General features: G+C 44.5%; 1 protein-coding gene and 1 pseudogene across 1 annotated transcript; both read right to left on the bottom strand.

Moving 5' to 3' along the window:
* Positions 1-1,742: 1,742 nt before the first annotated feature.
* LOC109760395 (high-affinity nitrate transporter 2.1-like) lies at positions 1,743-5,275 on the bottom strand (annotated as a pseudogene).
* Positions 5,276-10,028: 4,753 nt separating this feature from the next.
* On the bottom strand, positions 10,029-11,905 carry LOC109760391 (high-affinity nitrate transporter 2.1-like). The gene has a single exon (XM_020319223.4). It carries the CDS (start codon positions 11,780-11,782, stop codon positions 10,259-10,261), a length of 1,524 nt encoding a protein of 507 aa, XP_020174812.1. The 5' UTR covers positions 11,783-11,905; the 3' UTR covers positions 10,029-10,258.
* Between the last annotated feature and the right edge of the window lie 6,486 nt (positions 11,906-18,391).

Genomic DNA, 18,391 nt, shown 5'->3' with positions numbered 1-18,391 from the left:
ACACCTTATTGATTGGAACATAATGAGTAAATGTATGTGTGTTTCTTTCTATTTAAGAGATTCAGATGAAATTATGGAAGCTACAAACCTCTGTATCTTATAAGACCTTTTTTATACCAAAGCTCCTTATACATTAAGTTATTATAGAGGGAGTATATTGGAGCGACTGTATCACATTAATAATTTGGCTTCCATCTTGGCATTACCTGCTTGATCAAAACGTTGGGACCGGCACCCTTGCGCCAAGGCGCGATCTTGATCTAGTCTTATATATAGTATGTGAATATACTCAAAGACATGGGTGTAGTTACACTCGGTAGTAGGATGTATTTCCCCTATATATGGGGGTGTACTACACTCTATGTTCCTCTTTATCTGGTGTTTTAGTTTTTAAGTTAAAATTTTGTAGCTTTGATCTAGTTTGTAGAAGAAGAAAAAACTATCACCACCTACGATACCAATATTCGTATGAAGTCTAACATTTGATTTGTCTTATAAAGGACTTGTATGTTACTTTATCAAACAGGGATGTCTAATGTATGCGGTGATAACATAGAGAAATGCATCGCTTAATTTTTGGGGGGGCTGCAAAACTACGAATAGCTAGATGATACCCCACCCCCCCCCCCCCCCCCCCCCCCACATTTTTGTGGAAATGTTCAAAATATATTTCAGTCAGATTGATTGCGTAAAACATGAATATTTGGAGTAATAATAAGATAACTAAAATTGAAAAATACATATGATTCAATGTGTTTGGTTGTTGTATATTTGTAAAATACGTATTAAATATAAATAGCATAATAAATTGGAAATTCTCATTCAAGTTTGCATGTTGAGCTAGATTTCTCCTATGCATGGTTGCGTGCTACTCCACATTATTTTGAAACCTCCAAAAGATAGGAGTTAATGCAGGTTTGGGCATCTCCAACACAGTACCTCAAAGCGCCCGTAAATGTCCAGACCACGCGGTCTGGATACTTTTTGTCATCTAACATGGTCCCCTAAATGTTCGCGGACCAGTCTGCATTGTCCATTTTCCTTCAAACCGGAAGTAAATTTGATGGAGCTTTGCAGGAGTCCAGACACCACGTGGGAGTCCATTTGGCCCACTGTCAGTTGGACCACATGTCCTCACATCCATGTGCTTTATCCTCTGGGTTCACCTAGCCGATCTTGTTTGGATTTGATGCCTATTTAAGGGACATTGTTGGATAGCCGGCTCCAAACGCGGTCCGCGGACGGATAGTCTGCCTGTTTTACGGTATAGCGTTGGAGATGCCCTTATGTTTTAGAATTTTTTTTATCCAAACATCAACTTTTTATCTAACTATCCATGTGATTGAGAATGCTGAGTCCACTACATGATTACTTCTCACTCCATAGGTAACTTCATGGCGTCGAAAGGATTAATTTTGAATTTTCAAAATTAAGGCCTCCAAAATGCCCTACTCCCTCCAGGCCCCCATTTTCATTGTACTAGAAAATAGAGACTTGCAAGTACTCCACAAAATGTTGGCCCCCGGAGAGATAGGAGTTGATGCATGTTCGCTGATTGCTAATAAGAGGGATGAACCTCAATACGTGGCACTTCAGTTTCAGGCCGGTCTATAAAAGGAAATTGTGGTCAAAGTTATGTTTTGAAAACGGTTTTCATATCCAAAGCATCAGCTTTTCAAGGAGGAGCGCCGCACTGCAAGCAACTTTCGATCCTGTTTTCACTCTTTTGTTGGCTACGAAGTCTAAATGTAGTTCTTGTAGAGAAAGTCATGGTAGACCGTGCAAATGGTCGTTGGCTCTAGCTGCAATGCATGCAAACGCATTTTGGTTGCTGACTGGCTGCTGATTGTGTGTGGAGTAGTATGATGTTCTGGCTGCAAACCTGGACGTGTGATCTATAGCCTGAGCTCTCATTAGCTGTATATAAGATCTCGTTGCAGTATTCGTGGTAAGAGCTTCTTTGTAAGAGCGCTCCAACCTCAAAGAGTTGACTCCAGCTGAGCTAAACACGTCGCAAGGAGTACGGTACGGCGATCGCAAGTCTGAATGACGTCCCATGAAAATGCGGAGGTGCGTTGTATTTAGACGTATGGTTGGTGAAGATCAAAAAATAGATCGACGTACGGTTTGTCAGAGCAAACTTTGCAAGGTGGCTACAAGCATGCATGTGCTGCTATTATGCGGCACTCCAAGATAACATAAAGTCCCAGGTCATGTCGCCGTACACATGCAAGGTCATCAAGTACGGAGCACGGTGGTTGGTACCTCTATCTGTATTCTTCTCGATGCATTGTCATCGGCGACCTAAAGTCCATTGACGATACGTGGTACTCCATGTATCAAGAGCTGGCTAGCTTGAGACCGGAGGTGTATATTCTTCAGCAGGTACGTTTTGCTAGCTTTTTTTTTTCGAGAGCATACGTTTTGCTAGCTGGAGTAAACAAGTTTAGAGGACTATCTAGCCCATAGTTGGCACTCTTCGTGATGTCTATCGACCGCATGCTAACTTCACAATGTTTTCCTTTTCAATGAAAGGAGCCTCCAAGCCCAACAATGCTAAATGAAGGCTGGGCTCTATGGAGGCCATAATTTTGATAAGATAAATCAAATTCACGCTCTTACGTTTCAGTTTTTTTTTAATACATGTATACCGAGAGGCATAGTGTACATATGTGCAATTTTTCATGATAAAAAACAAATTTGCGGCTTTTCAGCACATATACTGTTCATCCTCAAAGTCCTAGATTTTTGTTTGCAGCTTGCAATTCAAGGTATTTCATCGTGAAAATTTTACATTACATCCTTGTATATGTATATATATATATATTTTCAGAATTTCCTAAAACTGAAATTTTTTAATTTAAAAAAAAATTAAGGCCTCCATCGACCACGGCCTTCAAAACGCCCTACTCCCTCCAGGCCAGCAGTTTCATTAAAGGAACTAGAGTCTTACAAGTACTCCACAAAATTTGACCAGCGCGAAAGATAGGAGTTGGTGCATGTTCGCTAATTGTTAATAAGAGGGATGAGCGGAGCCCCTTTGCGTGGCACTTCAGTTTCAAGCCGGTCTATAAGAAAATCGTGGTCAAAGTTATGTTTTTAAAACAGTTTTGATATCCAAAGCATCAGCTTTCCAAGGAGGAGCGCCGCACTGCAAGCTACTTTTGATCCTGTTTTCACTCTTTAGTTGGCTACGAAGTCTAAACGTACGTAGATCTTGTAGAGAAAGTCATGGTAGATTGTGTGTGGGGTAGTATGATATTCGGGCTGCAAACATGGACGGGTGATCAATAGCCTGAGCTCTCATGAGCTGTAGATGGTTTGGTGAAGTCGTGAAACAAGCCGTGTAAAGTGCATGGCAACCAGTACACGGCATACACACGTCCAGAGAGTTTGACCTAGAGCATTGTCATCACTAATCTAATGCCAGGAACCGGACAAGCTTTGCGTGGCACCCTTTTGCGCCGTGCGTTCCGTATGAAGCCGTAGGCACTAGGCAGTAGGCTCTTCTCCAAACCCCTTATATGATAAGCAATGCATATCCTATAAGATCTCCTAGCAGTATTCGTGGGCACGTCACTCGTTGGTTACGAAACCCAAACGGGCTTCTTAATTTGTACACGAAGTGCAAGATCGCTCAAACCTCAAAGAGTTGACTCTAGCTGAGCTGAGCTGAACACGTCGCAAGCTAGTCGCCAGCCTCTCTCTTGCATGCACGTGCAACAAAGAGTACGGAAAATGTGGTTGGTGAAGATAAAAAAAATAGATCGATGTACGGTTGGTTAAAGCAAACTTCGCAAGGTGGCTACAAGCATGCATGTGCTATTATGCGGCACTCCAAGATAATATAAACTCCCAGGCATTTGGGGCCGTACACATGCACCATCATCAAGTACGGAGTACGGTGGTTGGTACTTCTATCTGTATACAAGATGCATTGTCATCGGCGACCAAAAGTCCATTGGCCATACGTGGTACTCCATGTATCAAGAGCTGGCTAGCTAGAGACAGGAGGTGTATATTCTTCAACAGGTACGTTTTGCTAGCTGGAGTAAACAAATTTGGAGGAGTAGCTGGTGGCTCATAGTTGACACTACAAGGTCATCTGGGTCTCGCCTTCTATGCCAGCTACAGGACAAGGACAAATTGTGTACTTGTACGACGTGTTGCACCGTTGATGCAGAAGTCTTCACCTTCCATTTGTAATGAGTGAATAGTATAAAAGCAAGCACAAATTGCAAGAATAGACGATGCATTAATTTTCACTTATTGATCTCTACTCATCACATGATACAAGCAAAGATTAGCTAGCCTCCATGTACACACACACTAATTAAGGGGCCTCCTCTAAGGGGGTTTTGAACTTTTGATAGGCGCCCACAAAGTCACGCGCCGTGGATGGGAATCATACCACACGGTCGTCATGGGTTGCACCACCTCCATCCCAGGGCCATGTACACGTCTTCATACCGGGTTTACACGAGGTAAAAAAACTGAGTCAGACTTGTTGGGGCGTGTACACATTTTCATACCGGGTTTACATGAGGTAAAAGAACTGACTCATACGTGTTGGGGCCTGTTGTTAGGTGGGGTGGCCTGTGCGGCGAGGATGGAATTGCGCCTGCCACGCTCAGAGATGTTGTTCTCAGATGTGGAGTCCCTTGTTTTTCTCCTCCTCCGTCCCTGCCCCCCCCCCCCCCCCCTCCGCGCCGTACTAGTCCTCCTCGGTGGCGTTGCTGCTAGGAGGGAGGAGCATGGAGCCCCACTGTGGGAAGTAAACGAGCGCAACAGGGAGAGTACACGCCATGACCATGATGCCCATGTATTGTAACCCTTTGCCTGTGGAGTACTGCAATGACGTGAAGAAGAGGAACTGTGTGAGCCCGCCTCACACGTTACCGCCTGCTCCACTCATGCCGAAGATGAAGTCAAGGGAGCGTCGGGAGACAAATGGGATGACGTCGTAGACAGCACCGCATGCCGCCCCAGCACAAATAGAGTAGAGGACCATGCATGTGATGGAGGTTGGGAGGGTGGATGCACGTCTCAAACATAGACAGAAGGCTCCACATGCGGTCTAGAGGATCCAGATGTTCTAGAGTCGAGCACAGATACCGAAGTAGCGGGCACCGAGGTCAGAGAGATATCCACCCATAGGCCAAGCAAATATGTTTGCCAAGCCAAAGCATGCAGCGATGGTACCGGAAGCACGAAGGTTGAGGTGGAAGCTATCGTAGTAGTATTCCGTGATCATATTGTTGGTGGTACCAATCATAGCACATGGTTATGGGAGCTAATCGTGTGCCTGCATCACACACGATGAACTGAGCTGAAATGTGTGTAACATGCCTCATCATCGCACTCGATTGAATTACTAGAACCATGTGTTAAAAATCAGACACGACTTGCTGCCGCAAATTGCTTGTGATTATTCTAATCATCACACATATTTTGCTTAGAAAAAAAGGAATCACACACAGCTTAGCCAAGTTAATCATTCATGATGGGTCAGGGATCACAGATGATCAATTTATTAGCACACGATTCAAATTTATATCATGTGGGATGCCTTCATCGCACTCAGGTTGATGTTACGGTGTACAATACGGGGATGGGGGCTTAATAGAACCGTGTGCACCATGAATTATGGATTTATGATCAGCTTATCTATGAATATTATTTGAATCTTCTCTGAATTCTTATATGCATGATTTGATATCTTTGCAAGTCTCTTCGAACTATCGATTTGGTTTGGCCAACTAGATTGGTTTTTCTTGTAATGGGAAAATTGCTTAGCTTTGGGTTTAATCTTGCGGTGTCCTTTCCCAGTGACAGTAGGGGCAGCAAGGCACGTATTGTATTGTTGTCATCGAGGATAAAAAGATGAGGTTTACATCATATTGCTTGAGTTTATTCCTCTACATCATGTCATCTTATTAATGTGTTACTCTGTTGTTCATGAACTTAATACTTTAGATGCAGGCAGGAGTCGGTTTATGTGTGGAGTAATAGTTGTAGATGCAGGCAGGAGTCGGTCTACTTGACACGGACATGATGTCTATATACATGATCATTGCCTTAGATATCGTCATAACTTTGCGCTTTTCTATCAATTGTTTGGCAGTAATTTGTTTACCCACCTAATATTTTTTATCTTGAGAGAAGTCTCTAGTGAAACCTATGGCCCCCGAGTCTATTTTACATCATATAAGTTTTCGATCTACAATTTTAGTTTCCGATTTACTTTCTTTGCAATTTTTACTTTACAATCTATAAACCAAAAATACCAAAAATATTTACTTTACCGTTTATCTATCTCTATTAGAAGGGATTGACAACCCCTTTATCGCGTTGGGTGCAAGTTGATGTTTGTTTGTGCAGGTATTTGGTGACTTGTGCATTGTCTCCTACTGGATTGATACCTTAATTCTCAAAACTGAGGGAAATACTTACTCTACTTTGCTGCATCACTCTTTTCTATTCAAGGGAAAAATCAATGCAAGCTCAAGAAGTAGCATGGTTTCACTCTTTAGCTGGCTACATATGACGTCCAAACCTAGTTCATACACAATTATTCTCATAAAACAACATACAAACTCTCTAACTAAAGCATTTAAATGCAACAACAAATGCGATCAAGATCGCAACTAAGGTAACAATTGATCCAACAGCAAAGTGATACCAAGCCTCTTTATTAACGACATATCTTCTAATCTTTCTAATCTTCAAGCGCATTGCATCCATCTTGATCTTGTGATTATCGACGACATCGGCAACATACAACTCCAGTTTCATCTTCTTTTCTTCAATTTTTCTTTCAAATACACGTTTTCTTTTTCAACTAAATTTAACTTCTCGACAAGAGGGTCGGTCGCAATTTTTGGTTCACATACCTTCTAGATAAAATATCTATGTCAACTTGATGGGCATAATTGTCATAAACATGAAATGCAACAAATAGTTATAAAAGAGAATATATGTACGACATCTGAATCATAAACCGGACGAGGGCCGACGGGGACGGATATCAAAATCATGCCACTATGTATAACAAACAATCATACAGGTAAGAAAATTATACAAGTAACTATCTAAATCATACGAACCTGGGTTTTTTTTACATAAAAAGGATAAGAACAAGAGGCCCACCAAGATGGTGCCGGCGACACGGGGCGGTGCGGGCGATCGACGGTGGTTAGGACGGGGACGGGAAGGCATTAAGTAAACCAGACCTACATATGCAAACTAAGAAGTTAATTTGAGCTCAAATTGCATATAAATCAAATATAACTCCCACATATAATTACTCCAAAAGTAAAACCCACAAATCACTATAATTATAGAGCATTGCACGATCTAATCTAGCAATGAGAGATGAAAGGACAAAGTTGCTAACCTTTGTGAACACTTGGATAGATGGGGTGCCTTCAAATCTTGACAAATCTTGGCAAAAATGGAAGATGAACTCGAGCAAGGGGAAGAACAGAGGAGAGGAAATGGGAAAATGGGCTCGGGCTGGACGAAGGGTTTATATAGGGGCATCTTTAGTCCCGGTTGGTTATACAAACCGGGACTAAAGGTATATCTCTAGTCCCGGTTTGTGATACAAACTGGGACTAAAGGTGCTTGTGGGGGCCCTAACCTGACGCCAGCCTGCCAGCACCCCTTTAGTCCCGGTTTGTATCACAAACCGGGACTAGAGGTACAAAACGAACCGGGACTAATGATGCACGTGCCCTAGCCGTTGAAACTGGGACTAATGGTCACCTTACTATAATCGAACCGGGACTAATGATGCGAACGTAAGGTAATTTTTCTACTAGTGGTGGGAGTCCATTTAGCCCACTGTTAGTTGGACCGCATGTCCTCATACTCCATGTGATTTGTCCTCTCGGTTCACCTGGCCCATCGTTGTTGTTCGGATTTTATGCCTATTTAGGGCCTGTTCTGCAACGTCCCAGCTTCTGCAAAACTTCTCAAATCTGGCTTCTTGCGTGGATTCTGGCTTCAGGTGGCGATCTGGAAATCGATCGGCAGCGTCAGCTTCTGAAGTTAGTGTTTGGAGTGGGCTGAGAGCCCAAGTGGCTGTGAAAGAGGCATGGGCCTGGTCGGATTGGTGGGTGTGGACGTTATTTTCAGCCCATGTGGCAGGTTGGCTGGTGAATCGTTATGTTCGCTCGTGACATTTCCCTCGTACCGGTTCGATCGTTCACTTGGCGGTGGCATTGCTTTGTACTTTCACCCAACTCTGTCTTCTCCGTTTTCTGAGAGCTGGCAAATGCTAGCTTCGGAAACTCCTCAGTTTTTGCACGTAGACGTCCGCCAGCTTCTCAGATTTTAACTTCGTGAAGCTAGAGCGTTCGGCTCAGCTTCAGGCGTGGAGTTGATGAAGCTGGGAGCTGGAGCGTTGCAGAACAGGCCCTTAAGGGACATGGTTGGATGGCCGGCTCACGTATCGTGTCCGTGGACGCGTCCGCATGCGGTCCGTGCGGACGGATAATTCCGTTTTAGGGTATAGCGTTGGGGGTGCCCTTATCTTTTTTAAATGGTTTTGAGATCCAAAGCATCATCTTTTTATCTAAGTATTCATGTGATGGAGAATGCTGAGTACACTGCATGATTAATTCTCACTCCACAGGTAACCTCATGGCGTCCAAAGGATGAATTTTGAATTTTTCAAAATTAAGGCCTTCGACATGCCCTACTCCCTCCAGGCCCCCATTTTCATTGTAGAAAACAGAGTCTTATATACAAGTACTCCACAAAATTTGACCCCCTGAAAGATCGGAGTTGATGCATGTGTTGCTGACTGCTAATAAGATGGATGAGCCCCTTTGCGTGGCACTTCAGTTTCAAGCCGGTCTATAAAAGAAAATCGTGGTCAAAGTTATGTTTTGAAAACGGTTTTGATATCCAAAGCATCAGCTTTCTAAGGAGGAGGAGCCATTGCAAGCTACTTTCGATCCTGGTATCACTCTTTAGCTGGCTATATACGACGTCTAAACCTAGTTCTTGTAGAGAAAGTCATAGTAGACCGTGCAAATGGTCGCTGGCTCTAGCTGCAACACATGCAAGCGCATGGCGGTTGCCGACTGGCTGCTGATTGTGTGCGGAGTAGTATGATATTCTGGCTGAAACATGGACGGGTGATCTATAGCCTGAGCTCTCCTGAGCTGTAGATGGTTGGTGAACCGTAAAACAAGCCGTGTAAAGCGCATGGCAACCAGTACACGGCATACACACGTCCAAGGCAAGATACCATATGGCCTGAGTAGTTGTTGAGTAGAGAGACGTGCTCCTTTGCGCGGCACCCTTTCGCGCCGTACGTTCCTTATGAAGCTGTGCGATCTTCTACAAACCCATTAATATGATAAGCAATGCATTGCAGTATTCGTGGGCACGTCGGTCGTTCGTTACGAAATCCGAACCTCAAAAGAGTTGACTCTAGCTGAGCTGAGCTAAGCACGTCGTCAGCCTCTCTCTTGCATGCACGTGCAACAAAGAGTACGGTACCTCGGTACGGCGATCGGAAGTCTGACGTCCCATGAAAATGGGGAGGTGCGTTGTATTTAGACGTACGGTTGGTGAAGATCAAAAGTAGACCGATGTACGGTTCGTCAAAGAAAACTTCGCAAGGTAGCTACAACCTACAACCATGTGCTCTTATCCGACACTCCAAGATAATATGAAGTCCGTGGCATTGGGGCCGTACACATGCAAGATAATCAAGTACGGCGACCTAAAGTCCATTGACCATACGTGGTACTCCATGTATCAAGAGCTGGCTAGCTAGAGACAGGAGGTGTATATTCTTCACCAGATAGGTTTTGCTAGCTGGAGTAAACAAGTTTAGAGGAGTAGCTAGCTCATAGTTGACACTCCAAGGTCATCTACGCCAGCTACAGGACAATGACAAATTGTGTACTTGTACGACGTGTTGCACTGTTGTTGCAAAAGTCTTCATCTCCCAAGCTAATATGTACATTCACAAAAGCAAACACAAGTTGCAAGCATAGACGATGCATTAATTTCCACTTATTGATCTCTTCTCATCACATGATACAAGCAAAGATTAGCTAGCATCCATGTACACACACACTAAGGGGCCTCCTCTAAGGGTGTTTTGCTAGGCGCCCACAAAGTCACGCGGTGTGGACAGGAATCATACCACACCGTCGTCATAGGGTGCACCACCTCCACCCCAGGGCCATGTACATGCTTTCATACAGGGTTTACATGAGGTTAAAAAAAATCTGAGTCATACGTGTTGTGGTGTGTTGTTAGGTGGGGTGGTGGGTGCAGCGAGGATGGCGTTGCGCCTGCCACGCTCAGAGATGCTGTTCTCGGCAAACTTTAGGCTCGCGATGTGGAGTCCCTTGTTTTTCTCCTCCTCCGTCCACTCCGCGCCGTAGTAGTCCTCCTCGGTGGCGTCGGCGCTGGGCGGTAGGAGCATGGAGCCCCACTGTGGGAAGTGAATGAGCGCAACAGGGAGAGTACACGCCATGACCATGATGCCCATGTATTGTAACCCTTTGCCCGTGGAATACTGTGACGACGTGAAGAAGAGAAACTGTGTGAGCCCGCCTCCCACATTACCGCCCGCTCCGCTCATGCCGGAGATGAGACCGAGGGAGCGTCTAGAGACGAATGGGATGACGCCGTAGACAGCACCGCATGCCGCCTCAACACAAATGGAGTAGAGGACCATGCATGTGATGGAGGTGGGGAGGGTAGATGCACGTCCCAGACACAGGCAGAAGGCTCCACCTGCGGTCTGGAGGATCCAGATGTTCCAGAGGCGAGCACGCATGCCGAAGTAACGGGCACCAAGGTCAGAGAGATAGCCACCCATAGGCCGAGCGAATATGTTTGCCAAGCCAAAGCTTGCAGCAATGGTTCCGGCAGCACGAAGGTCGAGGTGGAAGCTATCGTAGTAGTATTCCGCGATCACATTATTGGTGGTGAGCTCGACGCCCATGCAATAGCCGTAGATGAAGACGAATATCCAAGTGCGATAGTTGGTGACGGCACCCCGAAGAACGTTGGAGAACTTGTCCTTGTTCATGTCACCATTCTTCTGGAGGCTCCTCAGGTTCCCATCAGGAAGGTCCTGCCCCGTGGTGAGCACGAGCAAGCCCATCACCACCAGCATCAACCCTGGCACAAAGTATGCAATACGCCATGCCGTGAAAGGTGTTGCCCCACATGCGATGATAGCATCAAAGACAAGAGGCATGATGAGTTGTGTGGCGCCGCCGCCCATGTCACCCCATCCCGCCGTCAAGCCGCCGACCGTCCCAATGATCTTGCTATTGAACATGGTGCTCACCCAGTATTGGCATGACACGAAGGTGGCAAGCGACACACCGATGAGGAAGCGGATAGTGATGTATCCAGCAGGACCATCGATGATGGACATGCAGAATACTGCCGGTGCAGAGAGCATGACAAGGAAGGCACAACCATAGCGTGGACCAAGAAGGTCACAGATGGCACCCATGGCTAGCCTGGAGAAGATGGCACCGGAGACGGAGGCAACCCCGGCATTGCCGATGTCAGCCTTGGTGAGGTTGAGGTTGTCGCGGATGATGGGGATGAGGGGTGCGGCGGCGAAGGTCGAGACAACGCAGGTGAAGAAGGACATCCATCCGAGATGGAAGGCACGCATATGAGGGTTGCCGAAGGAGAAGATCTTGATGGACTTGGCTTTGTTCTCCGAGTCCACCGGCAGCGAGAACCTGCCTGCCACTGTGTCACCCATAGAGCCGGCCTCCATCTCCATTTCTTCCCCTAAGGCTGGAAGCTAGGCTCCTCCTTTCCTTGCTTCTTGGAGCTCTCAGAGCTGTGGACTAAGATGCAAAGAGCTTCTAATTAAGGCCTAATAATCTCAGGGTTGCAATGGCTTTGGTTTGTGCTAGAGAGACTACAATGTGATGTGTATTTATAGCGTGCAGGAACCACTTCAGCTGGCATATTCTTTGGCATCTACGCTTCCGTGGCTTCCTTTTGTATCGTTCAAATATTTCACCCATTTTTCCATGATCTGTTCACATTGGTGTACGCCATTAGTTATATGTTTGACCTGCTTCTGTTCCAAAATTAACGGGGCCCAACTAATTGCAAGGAATAACAGGGATCGTACATCTGTCCAGGGCTGCCAAACTACTTATATGATAGTATTGTTTAGACTGCATTAGCCGTTGCAACTTGCAAGCACTGCTCCGTGCAATGAGTTGATCCTGCAGGATTTATCGGATCTCGCCACAAAACTTGCAGGTTGAGGTATCCCAAACGTACTTCTACGCTAAGGAAAACGATCAAGAGTTGACTCTGCTGGATTGGCTGCAGGGCTAGATGTAGTCTGCAGGGTTACTGCATGCATGATTACTTCTGATTGCGCATGTAAGTCATCGAGTTGACGGCCCTTAAAGTTGCTCTGCTCGTAAATACTCTGTCTGTAAACTAATATAAAAGCAGTTAGATCACTAAAATAATGATCTAAATGATCTTATATTATTTTATAAAGGAAATATAAGTGCATCTATAACCGGAAGCCTCAAACCATCTCTCGTGTGCCCGCAGACGTGCCCGGTCACTGACTGGACAGGAAAAAGAAGGAAAAATATGACCCAACCGGACCCCTCATATCTTCCCTATATGTCCTAGCTGTCCGCGAACCCCCTTATCCATCTCAAATATGGAGACGATATGAGGGCCCGCGGACACGCCCGGGGGCGCCCGGTAAATTGCCACATATGTCCACATGTCCTCATTCTCTTTCTTTATTCGTTATTTTCTTTCTCTCTGTTTATCTCCACCAATCACGTGCAAATGACCGGACATATGAGAAAGAAAATGGGGATTGCGGCTGCATGGATGAACAAATAGAGGCTCAAAACGGACACGCCTGGTCACTGACCGGACGCGTCCGCGGGCGTTTGAAGGATCGAATTAGAGGTACATGGCTGAAGATGCTCTAAGTACATATAAACGTTTGACACACGTCGGTATTTAGTTTTTCACCGCCACGATAAGTATTCAATCTTAACAGTCCACCGGTAAATGGTGTATCTGACAGTGTAAGCGACATGGGTTTCACCTTATCTGCTGGTTAAATTCGTTAGTACTACAAGTTTGATCGATTTCTTGTACGGAGTAGCACAAGCTAGTTTTGTTGTTGAAAACCGTGCAGAGAGTAGTTGACTTGGCAATACTATTAGCCTCTCTTGCACATGGCAGAAGAACCACGAGCAGGATTTGGATGGGATATGCTATGTGTGCTGCCATATTCTGGATGGATCGGCACATTCATCAGTGTCGACATGTGCTCCATTATTAGTTGGCATCAAGACTAGCTTAATTATGATACCAAGTCTGGAGATATTTAGTATTTGTCCCGGAAGCATTTAGTTAGTTTGGAGGTATACTATATAGTGTTTACATTTGTCCATACATGTAGCTTTCTGTTGTTGAATAATTGTGTAGCGTTCGTCTAATAACTAAGAAAGTATTACGAGGACATTTGTTCCGAGTAGATTACGCGTCTGCCGTTGCCCTGCGCGTACGTTGAATTTAACAGGCTAGCTAGCTGCCAAGCTGCTTATATGGTAAGCTTATATGTGGTTGAAATCGATTATATGGGTACCAAGTGCACTGCATGTGCAAGAGTGTGCAAGTTGCAGCCAGAAAACACGAGAGAATACGTACGCCATCCGTACGTATATGTATTGTCATCGTCGAGCCATCTACTACTGCCGATGAATTTATCAGCATGCATATGTATCCCGCCTGGGCTGACAAGCTACTTATGTTTGATATATACTAGTGGTTGGGGCGCCACCTGGTGGCGCCGCTTAGACGTGATGGTGGTGCCTAGTTTGCTGCTGCCTATTTAGTTGGCTTGTTTGGTCCATGTTGTACATGTGCATTTCTATTCATATGCATCGCAAGTCACTTGGATAAGTCTCTAGAAACAATCAAGTTATACGATGTGATGTTTATTACAGATTGATTTGTTAGGAAAGCAAGCATCCAGTGCACATGTATAGAGGACATTAGGCATGTGTTGAAAAATTATAATTTCAAATCAACTTAAACTAATTGTAGAGATAATGAGGACCACCCATTACAGTTGGTCCAAAGGTAGCACGTACTCCCTTCGTCCCAAAAAGCATGTCTTAGATACATTTAGTGTTAGATACATCCATATCTAGATAAATTTAAGATATAAACTTCTTCGGATGGGGCTAATATGTTTGTATTTATAGCACATGAAAGAAGACCTACGGAGATACAACCTGATGGCATGAAAAATGCATTACAGACAACTCGCTTGCTCCACTGCCCCCACTGAGCTGACGCTCGCCTGCTCGAACAACTGCTGGTCTGCGCCATCGTAATAATCCTTGATGTAGACCACGCCTCTCTCGCGGGCTCATAGAAGACTGATCTGTAGAAACCATCATATGTTATACAATGTCAAATAGAAAGATCAAAAGTGGAGATAGTCACCCATCCACTAGCGCCCAATCTTGCGAATGTCTTGATACTGATGGAAACTATGAAGAAGGAAAAAAAATATTCATAGCTCTTGATAATGATGTTATATTAGATAGTTGAATCGCTGAGCTCATTTTGGGTTAGAACCACACAGTTAGAAGCTATGAAGGAAATACTAATCGACACCAAATTATGACAGGTAATAACAACCCAAGCTGTATGATGGAAACATCGTCAAGATATCAAGCTAGCAAGGGTCAACACTGGCACCTGTCGAGCGAACTTGCTTATTTTAGAGTAAAGGCAAGTGCCCGAACTTATAAATAAAGCCATGACCAGGTTGCAACTTTAATGCATCTTTTGCTTCTTTGCATAGTCCGTGTCAAATGGAATTCCTGTAATGAATTTGCAACATGAACGGTTGCACCTGAGTCAACCCACCAAGTAGATTTCGGTGTATACAAGGATTCATTTACAAAGGAAACAATGTTGTTACTTCTCTTTGCCATTATTGACTTTAGCCAAACAGGGCAATCTTTCTTGTAATGCCCAGTCTGCTTGCAGTGGAGACATGTATCTTTGTCCACTGGAAGGGATTTTTGCTAATGCTGATAGTGTGTGTTAGCTTTTCCATGTGGCTTTGAAAGGGAACCTTTGCCACTTTGATTGTAGTTCTTTTTCTTATTATCCTTCACATAGTTCAGAGAACCATCATATGAGGTTCTAAGTCTTTCCTCTTCTTGCACACACATGCCTATAGTCTTTTCAATGTCCCATTTTCCAGGTGACATGTTGTAGTTGACAACAAAAGTGTCAAACTCTTTTGGCTGTGAAGCCATGACCAGGTGAACAAGGAGTGCAGGCTTGAGCTCCAAATCTTCATCCATGGGTTTAAGCTTAGCTGCCATGTTGCTTATCTTGAGGATGTGCTCTCTTATGCCATATCCACCGCCTGTGTACTTTTCTATCACCAGCTGCTTTAGCAACTGGGTAGCATATATCTTTGAAGAACCAGTGAACTGGCTCCTTATCTTTTCAAGATACTCGCTACGGAAGTACACTCTACAATTGAGCCCACAATAGCGTTCTCAATTGTGTTCTTTATGAAAGTCATGCACTTTTTATTGGCGTTGAGCCACTTTTGGTTTTCGAGGGAATATGCCATCTCCACTGGAGCATGATCCCTCTTCTTTTTGTTCCAAGCAGTATCATCATCTTTTGAATCTCTGACTGGCTCTGCTGGTTTGACCGGCATTGGAGTGCCACAACCCAGTCCACCTCATCATAGACAAAAGCCAAGTCAACTTTCTTTCTCCATTCAGTGTAATTATCACCTCGGAGGGTTGGAACATCCTTGAGGAAACTCATCAAGTGGTACCCTCCTGAAACCACAATGAGTGAGATCCTGACAACAATTGCATGCATTAATCCAACGTTGGTCAAAATTAAAACATACAACTGTTTATGCAATTAAATCTATATCACCATTGGGCAAAACTAGAAATAAAAGCACCTTTTATAATAATAGAAAATCATGATTATGCTATTTACAATGTTGGTCATAAAAATAACAGAATCATCTTTAAACATGCTTTTTTAAAATTTAATTTTACTTTAGTTCTTTTTACTTTAAAAATAGCACTTTTATTTATTTGCAGCGGAAAAACATGAATAAAAAATTCATGAACTTTTTACTTTTCAGAAGCATCTGTTTTACTTTTCTATTTTCTAGACAAATATTTCGTTGGATCAATTTCAATAGAAAAAACTATGTGAAATTTGCCCAAAAATCTAGACAAATAAAAAAAACCGAAAAAATCAAAAATGGAAAAGGTAGCCCAGCCGAGGTCGGCCCAGCGCGTGTGGCTGGGCCTCCTCTTTTTCGGCCCAAGAGCCCACACCGGCTGTTAGGGTTTCGAAATCCGACAGTCCAGCATGCCGATCGGCCGATCAAAACGGTATCCTTCGCTGGCGGGGGGAACCCTACTTCATCCCCCCCCCCCCCCCGGCGCGTGTGCGCGCCACTTGCTGCTCCTCTCTCTCCGCCGCCGGCTGCTCTTCTAGCGGCCCCTTCGCGCCGCCGGCGAGCCTACGACGGCCTCGGAAGGCCACTGCAGCGCATCCGGCCGCCTTCTCTTTCTCCTTCCCCCTCCCTTTCTCCCTCCTTTTCTCCTTTCTTTCTTCCACCACCCGCTCCCCTTCTGTTTCGTGTTGAACGACGATGGCGGCGGCTGCCGTTGCCATCCCCTTCGCCGGTGGCGCGTTCCCCTTGTGGTGAGTGCGCCGCCGTCGAGCGGTTTGGCGAGCGGCGCCCTTTGCCCCTCTCGGGGTGGTTCTTCTTCCCGAAACCTCGGCATGCCGAGGCGCGTCGGGATCGAGAGGAATGGCGCGGCCTGTGCGGCAGCGCAACTTTTCCAGCAAGCTCGAGGCCCTCTCCGGTGAGTTTGTTTGCCTGTCACTTTAGGGTTCTTCGGGGAGGGATAATTCTTTGATTTCAACCGAAAATCCTAAACCCAATCTGGCTGATACCATTGATAGACTCTCTGGATCGGGTAGGCTAGATTAGATCGGTAGTTCACCTTCCGCTTGACACGAGGAGCCCGAGCCAGTGGCCATGGTGGAGCTGTAGCGGCGGTGAAGGCAGGATGTGTGTAGGCAAAGTGGTGGCGGCGCTTCCCGTCGCTGCTGCGAACCCTAGATCGGTACGGAGTGTTGGTGGGGGGCGTGGCAACGCAACGAGCCTCGTGAGTCATGCCGCCAGACCCCACCCTGTTTATATAGCGCAGTGCCACACGGGCCCGTCAACCATGGGTGGTTGAGCGCCCTGAGATCAAAGGCCCGATGGGCCGTTGGGCCACGCGGTGGAAATCATGCTAACAGAATTGACTCTGCTGAAGGGCTAGATGTAGTCTGCAGGGTTACTGCATCCATAATTACTTCTCGTTGCACATGTAAGCCATCGAGTTGACCGCGTTTAAACGATGAGATTTTCACCTTACTTGCTGGTTTAATTCGTTAGTACTACAAGTTTGATCGATTTCTTGTACGGAGTAGTACAAGCTAGTTTTGTTGTTGAAAACGGTGTAGAGTTGACTTGGCAATACTATTAGTCTCTCTACTTGCAAAGAAAAACGGAAAACGAACAAAAAAACACAATATATACATTTACCTTAATGCTTATAGGCCGGCCCATTTAGGCGTCCTGATGGCGAACACAGTTAGGATCCCGCGCGGGACAAGACCACACGAGCCGGCCCATTTCGGGATCAACCGGTTTTGGGAACTTTCCAGAAGGTTCCCTAAGCCTGTCTTCTCTTATTTTCTTTTTCTTTTACAATTTTTAATTATATTTTTAATTTATTTTTATTTTTTCTTATTTTTCCTTCTATTCTATTTTTTCAGTTTTTTTCTCATAAGTTCAAAATTTTCACAAATTATTCACGTTTTAAAAATGTGTTAAAATCTTTAAAAAATAATAAAATTACTAATTTTGTTCATGTTTCTAGAAAAGCTCATATTTTTCAAAAAAAATTACCGTTCAAAAATGTTCACCGTGCATTAAAACAAACTAACTGTTTGTAAAAAAATGTCCACCGTACATTAGCATATTAAAAAAATCGCCTTACATTAAAAATGTCCACTGTGTATAAAAAACCGTTCATCGCTAAAAACAAAGTTCACCATACATTAAATTTCCTTTTTTATAAAAATTTTCATAGTTGATAAAAAATCGGGAATAAAAAATCACAATTGATTGTAGTTTTTGGTTCATGTTTTCAAATTTTGTTCACATTTTCAAAATTTCTTCATTTTTACAAAATTTGTTCACGGTCTAAAAATATTGGAAATATTTTAAAAATATGTTCATGTTTATTTTGTTCACTTTTTAAGA

This window comes from Aegilops tauschii, chromosome 6 (assembly GCF_002575655.3).
Source record: "Aegilops tauschii subsp. strangulata cultivar AL8/78 chromosome 6, Aet v6.0, whole genome shotgun sequence".
NCBI lineage: Eukaryota > Viridiplantae > Streptophyta > Magnoliopsida > Poales > Poaceae > Aegilops > Aegilops tauschii.
Note: the sequence above shows the minus strand (reverse complement) of the source record. Positions and strands in the feature narration are given on the sequence as shown.

Bases quoted from the DNA above. Each gene is read 5' to 3' on its own strand.
- LOC109760391 (XM_020319223.4), bottom strand. From the start codon at position 11,782: ATGGAGATGGAGGCCGGCTCTATGGGTGACACAGTGGCAGGCAGGTTC.